Here is a 10,249-nt window from a genome sequence, read left to right on the forward strand (position 1 = left end):
CTTGCGCTATGTCAGGGTTAGGTGCAGCTTCACCACTGAGTCCGTATCCAGGGGGGAGCTGCACAGTGATCTCCCACCTCTGTGCAGCCAGTGACCTGTGCTCCCCAGTGTCATGCTGGAGCCTCCATATTTATTCGACAAATAAAATTTGCAGAATTTTAAAATATTGTGCACAGAATTTTTAGGCGCAGAATGTCCTCAGGAGTAACAGTATGTACCAACAGAGTTTACAAACCACACCTAATTTTACATTACAAGGGCCCATATTGCCTTCTTTATCGCACATGTTTAAGGCTAAAATATTAATCAAGATACTCAGCAGTATGCAAGATGCTTTGTCTGATGTGGACCCTCATACTAAATTAAACTTTGATGATTTTGCCTTTAAGGTTATAAAAGGAAGGGGAAAAAAGGCTTATTTTTTTAAAAAAAATCACTTTATTACAAAAATGTATATAAAGCAAACTATAAATACAGTGTTCATATAAAATTGCATTTAGCTAATAAACAAGCCAGTAAAAGACTGGCTTTTTCAATAAAAGGGTTACACAGGCAAAAACCTGATGAAAATATTATAAATCATCATCTCCTGCGTATACCATTACAAAGAGAACTTTATCTACAGTCCTGTTTTCTACCTAGAAAACAATTATTCCCATATTGCCTCTGAATAGTACAACAATTAATATAGATTAAAACACCAAAAGATACAGTTACAGATTAAAAATAGGGAATTAAAAATAGGGAATTACATTTTTTGTTTGGTTTAAACACAAAACGTTTGGAAAACTGAGAACATGCATCATGCGTTCACCTGCTGAGATACAGGGAAAAAAAATTCATAACAGAGGCCTTCCTACATTATCTTTCTTCGGTGCTAGTCAATCTAAAAAATAAACTTGTGATCAGATTTCAGACAAACTGTTTTCCAGTTTCAAAATATCATAAAACAAATCCCTGCACATGAAAGAAAAAAAAAAATACACAGATGCTTCTGTTGCTGAACTTCAAAAGGAAAATTACTCATCTCTGTATTACCTGGTAATACATTATTCAGGTGAATAATTTTCAGACTACTTTCGTTTTGGGGAGAAGATATCAAAGTGAGAAAAGAATAAAACACACTTAAAGCAGATAATACCCACTAAAAGGGAATTTAGTGGGGGGAAAAGGAAAAAATATATTTCAAACTTGCCTCTTCACAAATGAAATTGAACTACAAACCGTGTTGAAAAGAACTATAGAATCCATCCATAACACTACAGCCTGGATCCTGCAAACATACACAGCCATGCTTACCTTTACTTCGACATGCATGCAGGATCAGGGCCTAAATATGTGCATTCTGTCTCTAACGGTAAACAGACTCGGGGATGCTATTATGTTGTTCTACGAGGTAAGTGCACCCTCTGCTTTATACAAGCAGTTTCTGGCTCCTGATAGTCACAAATAGGAGATTTGATTTTAGAATAATACAGAGCATGCACCAATACAACCATTTGTTGCTTATAGGGATGATGCATACAACATTTGTGATGTTTTTAAATGTTTAGCAACATAGATTTGAACACTTTGAACAACTATTTCTTTCACACCTATAAAAAAATGCCACCTTCTCAGCTACATGGTGTTTCATGGAATTACATGCAGGAGGTAATGGTTGGTGTGTTTCTATAATGTTGCTATATAGCTAGTTTTAGTTTCTTTTTCTTGGCCTTCATGACAGGTGGTAATGAAATCTTAAAAGCAGTCCTGAAATAATACAAGAAAAAAAATAAGGTATGCTGAATACATTTCTAAGCCAAGCCTACACAAGCAAACAAAAGTCAAGAAGCGTACTTACTCGCACGTGCTACAAATAGGGCTGAAGTTGCAGAATACTGGAAAATAAAAGAATAGGCCAGTTTCACTAAAATAGTTACCTTGAAACAAGAGAAATTAGGTCAGTTCTGTTAAATATATTTGTAAAACTTACTTGACAAACACACAGAGCAGACATAACCTATTTCAATGAGATTTCGATGACAGAAGCAAGCCGCTCGATAGTCAACATGAATGGGGGGTGGAAGGATTAGTTGGGATCTTTGCTCTTGATCAGGAAGAAATACCCACTGTATAAATTTAAAAAAGGGGAGGGTATTTTAGAATCTGGGAGGAAACTACTGTGTTAAACAACTTTGCTATGTACACCAAAACTATTGCAGAGAAGAAAGTTACCCTCCCACCCGCCAAAGAAATTCACCTCTATGACTGCATTGGTCATTAAGTAATTTGAGAAAGAAGGGAATTTTGTCCTCATTCACCTTCCAGGAAATGTTTTGATGCTAATACCGCAATAAATAAAAGATGGCCTTTTAAAAATCAAGTCATTTTAAGACATAACTTTAATTCAACCTTCATTCAACATCAATTTTAAGCATGAGTGAGTTTAGTGGGGGTTAGAGGTGCCAGAATGATACCCCGGAGACACATCACAAGTTTATCCACAGAATCCATAAAGAACAAAGAACAACGATGGAAGGTTTGCTACCCCTCATTCCCTCCTACCACTACCACGACGCCTCAAATTCTAACCTGCTGCAAACACCTCTGCAGGTAAGAGCGTACTTCAGTTGTCATGGCCCATCCACTCACTGAGCACTATACAGCAAATGCCAACCAGATTGTCAGTTGCTGTCAATTTTGGTGGGTTCTGCATCATAGGCACTTGTCCGCTAGGAACTGGATTAGACCAATTCATTTCAAATAGACCAATGAACAGCCATCACATAATACCTACTTTCAGTCATTACCAGCCTGGCCTGGATTGAAACCAGCAACCCAGTAGTACAAGCTTATATCATATTGTCATTTTCCTCCAAGTCTCCCCAGGCAAAATCAATGTTATGCACAAGCGCTTCAGGTAAGTGATATTTTTAGATACTTGGAGAGATTTCCCCTTGTTCAGTTTCCCAGTCTTCTTTCACGATATCCCCTCACCACAGTGAAGCGTCACACATGACTATGCCAGCCAAGTGTGACAGCCCTCCTGCAAAGCCTGTCCCTTGTGATGCTGGTCCATACCCTCCCATGACCTCCCACTGCAGCATCTACTGAAGCATATCACACAGCTGAATCCCTTCGAGCAGTCAGGGTTCCCAACTTCCATGTCAGCTCAAAGGGTCTGCTTCTGCTCCCAATGAAGTCAAGAAGAATTTTGCAACCGACTTCAACAGCAGTAAGAGCAGCCCTCAAGTGTTTTTTCAAGTTAACTTACCAGCAAATACTGCAAAAGGGATGGCATCCGGGGCACTTTCAAGTATTTGCCTCCTGTAATGTCACAAGCCTGGAAAGCACACGTTTCAAGCACTTAACATAGGAACAATTTTGACACAAACCTGAACAGAAATTGCTATATGCTACAGAAAGGTTAAAAAAGTCACACATTTTTCAAGTCCCACAGATTTCAGATTCTAAAAAAGTCAGTTGCCCCAGATATGTCCATCCCTGGCTTTTGAACAGCCTCGGGGAAGCTTAAAGGGGGAGGATTGTCCATGGAGAGAGACATGAGCAAGAAAGTGTCTCCCCTCTCTTTGGTACTGCAGTAAAGGACAGACGTTAGAAATAAGTAGATGTCAATGGACCTCAAACTTAGACACAGAGCCAACTTTATTTTTTAATTAAGTTTCTTAAAATCAGAGTTCTTACATTGCTTATACACCTGAACATTTTTTTTTTTTTTTTGCTGGATTCCCAGTTGAAATTTTAAAACTGAAAGAATCTTCAATTGTTTCTTGTACTATCCTACATTAAGATTCTTGATTCATATATGCCACCAAAACCAGTGCTTACTCAACAAATTTTTATCCCTGGAAGGAGGGCAATAGTTTCCAGCAATCAGTGTCTGTTAAATAGAGAACAGTTCAGATTCAGGACAGCATGTTCCAATAACAGGGGGAGAAGAACTGATAAAAAAAATTCTGATGTGACAGAGTATCCAGGAGATAAAGTGGAGAGAGCTGGATTTAAGATTTTGTCACATAACAGGAAGCAAATGGGAGCCTGTTCATTATCGCACAAGACTGATGCTTGATTTGCGCAGTTCTGATCTTTCCATCTCCAATCAAAGGGTGCAAAAAGTTTGAGAGAAGAGTGATTTCAAATGTGTCAAACAAGCGGTCACAAAATAGCTATTTTCAATTCTTCATCTAAGAACCAACATAATAAATGAGTAATAAAAGTATATTATACCTGCTGTAGGAGTCCTGAATCAGAGTCCAAAACACAGGCATCAATCAAAATATTCTGAAAGCAAAACAATGAGGCTTACAGAAAATGGAAATTACAATAGTACAATAACTATAACTCTCCATTAGCATTACTGCTGAGATCTATTTTAGCTGTAAGTCACATTACATACATATGAACAGACTGCTGAGGCTATGGGTCTTCGGCACCAAAACAAGTCTTTTACTTTAGCCATAGCATGTACCACATCATCCACCCTTCCCTGTCCAATAATTGGCAATATGGGAAGGACCACAGATGAAGCTTACCTAATATACAGTATCTAATTCTAAGGTGTAGGGGGTAAGGCTCAGTAGTAATTTTGGCCATTTTCTGTTACAGTGTGGTGACCTGGATCTACATTTTAGCTTAGCTGCCTCCTCCCGTGGCAAGAAGATGCTCAGACATCCCCAAGCACCCCTTAATTAGAAGCACATACATAACAGGGAGAGACAATCTTTATGTTTACATGTTGATATTGAAATAATTGAATATTTATCATAATAAAACATTAACTTCACCTGTTTCTGTGCTGCAAAGATCACATTCATGAAATTCATATACTGCAATGCACTGTCTTCTGCAGCTTTTATGACCTAGGTAAAGCAATTGACACCTGTTAGCCTACACACTACTACTACTGGATATCACAGCTCATTAAGAAAATTTAATACAGAAGAAGCTCTTACCAAAATTCTTGATTTAATTTCTTGGCTGGCTACATATTGGAGACAAAGAAACATGAATTAGTGTTTCACAGTTACTACACAATTTCAAAGAAAAAATATTGGAGGCTAATGTATGGAGTATGATCATAGACTGCTTTATTGGTATACTGAGACGACCAAGTATCATGAAAAGAGCAAGACAGAAAAATCTGACAAATACCAGCAAACTTAATTCAGCATTGGTGTGAAAGCAGATACCACCACATTCATTCATTCTCAAAAAGCAACTGGATGGTAAAAAGCAAGGGAATTTCAGTCTCTCATTGACAATTCACTAATTCAAACACAGACCAAGTCACAAGCGTGTGACAGTCATCATAATGACTTTCGGGTTGTAATTTCAGTCCAACGCATAAATGTTCACATCACAAAACCACCAACACAAATGGCTGTATTAATTTGCTGTCATAAAGATCAAATTACATACAGTGTCATGAGGTGATGCCCCAAGAGTCCTTTCAGGCCTTAATCACAGACTACAACCACTCCAGGTCTCCTTCACCAACACCAGACTTTATTATAGTCTTTCAGCAGGCCACAGCCTGCAGTGTTATTTACATGTATTTACATTCCATAGCCAGCTGCCCCACTTGCCTCTAGGAAGAGAGCAGTACAAGCAGCACCTAGTTCTGCCTTCTTCAGCCTTCCTTCAAGATTCCCACTCTTCCTTCCTGTCAATTTATATAATCCCACCTGCTGGGGTTGCTTCTGCTTCCATTAGCCTTTCAGTTGTAGTGCTATTCAGTTAATTGACACCCTCTGTCAACTACCTGTCTTCCAGTTAAGTCCCACTTAACATATACTGGTGGGTATTACAGTGACAGGGTGCTGATTTAGCTCCTGACTCAGCACACCCTGTTACACATGTCAACCCCTATACTTCCGATCTTCAATCAGTGCTCAAATTGGGCAGTTTAGATTATTAGGACAACCAGTACTGCCCACTGCTGCCAGTTGAAAAAAGTTCAGCATCCCCCCCAGTTCTAAAACTCAGGTAAATACTCAAGTAGAAGAAAAGACAATACCTTTTACTTCCTTGTTCATCCTGTGAATATCTATTCCACTTGGTATTCAGGAAACATTTTATTCTAGGAACGTCTGAGAAACAGATCTATAAACCTTCCAAAACAGAAAGGAAGTGTACTACCTGTACTAAACAATTTTACCCTCTTTTACCAACACACACTTTACTGAAGTTTCTAATCTGATGGTATTATACTCATAAGTCATAACTTTAGCATAATAAACTGGCAATATTCTAACACAGAATGCTACCACAGAAGAGTTCAAGATTCCCTACAATAACAGTGTGAACAACATAAGGTAGGTAGAGAGAGAGAGAGAGTTTGAACATTCCAGTATTAAAAAGGATACAACAAAGTGCTTTAGCAAGTGATCCTGCCAACAAAGTTTCCGTTTGCTGGCCCTTCATGTCAGCTGTAATCCAAAAATACACAGAATTGACCTTTGTACAAATTAAAAGTATTTGAATACTAAAAACATTTCATTTGAATTGTGTCTTGGGCAAATAACATGAAAACATAGGCTCTAATAAAGGTCCGATAATTCAGTATCCCATTGGCCTGAAACAAATAATTGCACATTAACAAAATATGGAGCGATGGAGAATAAGCTTCGGAAGACAAATGCAAAGGAGCTTTCCATCAGTTCCTAGGGCTCTTTCCAGCTGTTTTGTAGTTATTCATATTAAGCTTAGGAATTTCCTTTACTTCATCCAGACCTGTAGACAGCCATCATATCCTTAGTTACCATTTAGCCAACTGTCTATATTTCAGTCTTTATTAAGTCAGCCCCTTAGGTTTTTTGCTTTTCTCTGAATTCCCTCCAGCTTGATTACAGCTTTCTGGTACTGAGCTGCTTAGAATGGGACAAAATATTTCAGGTGTGTTCTAAACAGTTGTACAGTTGTTTTTGCAACCCAGCTCCCAAGTATATTATAATCATTATAAAGATAGGTAAAATGTGGAACTTAATCTCCTTAACAATGTCCTTTTCACATAACATCTCAAAGTATTATTTTTCTTACTTTAAACAGCATTTAAAAAAACTAAGAATGTGGAACCAAATTAACCAAGATGGCTATATTCTTTAAAAAAAAAAAATCTTACTTTTTGTCATCAGGTCTTTAAGCTCCTCTGCGATTACTTCATTTATTGCAGTTAATAATTCATATTTTCCATCTTTGCTGCCAGAGCAATTAGATTCTACGAAACTACCACCATCTCCAAAGAGATCTGCAAATGCCCAGTGCTTTCCAGGGTACAAGAAACGACTAAAAGCAAGAAACAGCAACACACTATTAATCTTTTTTTTTTAAGGAAATAAGTGAAGAGCCACAAATTCAACCACCATGACAAAATTTCATTCCAAACAATTCTTAGTACCTAGGACACTAATAACTATGTAAGGAGTGTGTTTACAAAGCCCTAAACGGCAGAAGCCCCACCAACATTAAATACTTTCGCTTTGACACTCATCCTAATGGGCACTGGCATTCAGATACCATCTGCCTTTAAGGAACTCCCCATCATTTCTTAGCTCAGCAAGCAAGTACCCTGTTATTCTGACAATCTCCAGGAAGGGAATTTGCACCCTTATCAGTCAAGATTTTTATTTTTAATTTCAAAAGCTATTTTTCTTCACCTCTTTCTTCTTACAATCCATTTCTCTTGTTTTCTTTTGCATTCAATCATCACCAACCCAGAATCCCCTCCCCTCGTTGTTTTTATTAGTTTGTTTTTTTTAAATGGTATCTAATAGATCATGTATTTTAACCTTGGTTTGAATTATTCTCTTCAGCACACTGAGATATTCAAAAGAGGAAGATATGAAGGGAAGTTTTATAAATAAAAATGATACTGATATAAGGAAGTTATTGTACCTTTCTTGTGTATGACTTGCTATTACAGCAAGTTTGTTGCTGCGATTCATAAATAGATGTGAATTTCCCAACACCATGACTGCATCCAGGCATTTTGATAATGTAAACTATTGAAAAAAGAAAAATCAAGAAAGGATACGTATGAAAATCTCAGAAAAATAGATGTACCATAAGAGTCACTGCATTTAAATAAAAGAACTTTTAAAAAATCTGCACATACAGGTAATATTTTCATTAGGGTTTGGAATTTACAAAGGGAATGAACATGAAATTCAAGAGGCAGATAATCCTCTCTGTAGTAGGTGGGAAAGTGTCTGTGAAAGTGTTTTTCCCCACTTCTATGTATGTGCATACAGAGACAGAAAAGGAAATTAAAATAAATATTATATATGATAGACTGACACCCCAGAACCGCTAATAATGATAGTCATGCTCCAGAACATGTTTGGCCTTGGAATACCATTTATATATGGTTCAGCACCTTCAAAGCACAGTAGAAAGATTAACTAGTTAATCCTTACAAGAACTCTGATGTGGGTATTATTATCCCAGTTTTAAAGATGAGGAAACCAAGGAATAGAGATTTTACAATTTTCAAGTGTCCCCTAATCAACTGTGCATGTCCAACCTGAGAAACCAACAGCCTGGTTTTCAGAGGTGCTGAGCACCGACAACTTCTACTGATTTCAAGACCCAAGATGCTTCAAGTCGAGCTCTTAAAATTAGTGGCCAATTTTGAAAATTTCCAACTAATTTACTTGGCCAAGACTCCAGAGCAAGTCAGTGACAACAACTGGGATTAGAGCTCAAGAGTACCTGACTCTCCATCCTGTACTCAGTCAGATAAACTGCTGCAGCGCAAACCAATCCAGCATATCATTTGTTTAAAGGGGCATTAGACATGACAAGATATTATTGCAACTCTTTTATCATCATGTAATATTGACATAATTTTGAATCCAAAGAGTATTTCACAATTTCTCCCCAGCAAATGCAGTTCAATTTGGATCGTCATGCATTTAAAATAAAACAGAGTTGTTGAAAAGTTACAGAAAAAGTCTTTTGGAAAACGTCATTGTGACCCCATGCTAGTCAGGAAGCCTTACCTCTGATTCCCCTAGCACTTTCTTCCCCCACCAGATAGGGTTGGTGTCAACAATGATGACTAAGAGATTTAGCTCATCATCTAGAAAAGCAATAACAACACATATATTTGAGAAAAGACAACACACTGACACTATGGCATCAACAGCTCCTTTAGAAATATAGGAAGGCCAAAACTTAAAAATCCATAAGCTAGATCCATATTTGGTTTGTTGCCCATTTAGTTGAGTGTGCATAACTGTTTGCAGGATCAGGGCTGTATATTCTACTACTATTAGACACATTTTTCTTTAGGAACACTTTTCAGTTTCACACACAATAGCAAAAAAAAAAAAATGTTAGCAAGAATGTGTGATCAAACAAACACGCTAAGATTCAGCATAACTGCAGTTATTCCATAAATTTATTACCAAAAATTCCATGAACGGCATAAAACATGGAAGGGGAGTAGAATGTATTATGTTATGCATAATGAAGCATTATGTATTTTTGAACCCAGATATGGGGGGGAAGACACACTTTAGAAATGCAGAGACAGTGTCAGGGGCTATTCCCGAGCTAATTCAATTCTAGTGTTTTGCTTACACCCGTCTGCTTTTCAGGATTTTTATCAGCCTCTCTGGGAGTCACAGATCCCAGCGCAGGAACAATGATTTAAAACAAATGGGGGGAAGAGATAGAATTACTGTGGCTGCATGTGAATGGCAAGAGGGAAAAGAGGTGTTGGCTGCTTACAAACCCCAGCTGTCTCTTAACTCAGCGGCCCCCGATTGCAAACAGGTGGGGGCCTCGCAGGCAGCAGTTGCATCCGCTGGGGGGCGAGGGAGGGGGCAACCCGCCGCCCCTTCTCTCCCACCCGCCGGACGGCGGCGCTCTCCGCCCCCAACGGGCGCGCAGCCCCCGGGCTGTCAGTAGAGGGCTGGAGAAGGAGACAGGACGGGGCCGAGGGCTCCCAGCGGCAAAACCCGCGGCGGGGAGAGGTGACAGTAGAGAGAGGCCTCGGCCCGGACCCTGAGGAAAGCGCGGGGGAGATGAGAGGACCCCCCCACACACACACACTTCCGGCGCGGCCCCCGGGCGACAGAACAGAGGCGCCTGGCCAGGACTCACCTGCGCTCATAGTGCCCAGCCCCAGGCAGGCGGAGAGCAGACACCGGCTTGGCCGCCACTTCCGGCGCCTGGAGATGAGGTCCCCCCTCACGAGTCGCACTGCACCAGTACGTCATGCGTGATGCGGCAGGAGCCGGCC

General features: G+C 39.3%; 1 protein-coding gene across 1 annotated transcript; it reads right to left on the reverse strand.

The window, feature by feature from the left end:
- Window positions 1-483: 483 nt before the first annotated feature.
- GTF2H3 (general transcription factor IIH subunit 3) lies at window positions 484-10,248 on the reverse strand. Its single transcript, XM_084649378.1, has 13 exons — window positions 10,111-10,248; window positions 9,003-9,082; window positions 7,897-8,003; window positions 7,124-7,287; window positions 6,369-6,431; window positions 6,020-6,049; window positions 4,956-4,984; window positions 4,788-4,862; window positions 4,231-4,284; window positions 3,257-3,325; window positions 1,976-2,111; window positions 1,844-1,880; window positions 484-1,752 (listed from the first exon to the last, which is right to left on the reverse strand). Exons 1-13 carry the CDS (start codon window positions 10,118-10,120, stop codon window positions 1,683-1,685), a joined length of 924 nt encoding a protein of 307 aa, XP_084505504.1. The 5' UTR covers window positions 10,121-10,248; the 3' UTR covers window positions 484-1,682.
- Between the last annotated feature and the right edge of the window lies 1 nt (window position 10,249).

This window comes from Lepidochelys olivacea, assembly GCF_965140295.1.
Source record: "Lepidochelys olivacea isolate rLepOli2 genome assembly, chromosome: 15".
Lineage (NCBI taxonomy): Eukaryota > Metazoa > Chordata > Testudines > Cheloniidae > Lepidochelys > Lepidochelys olivacea.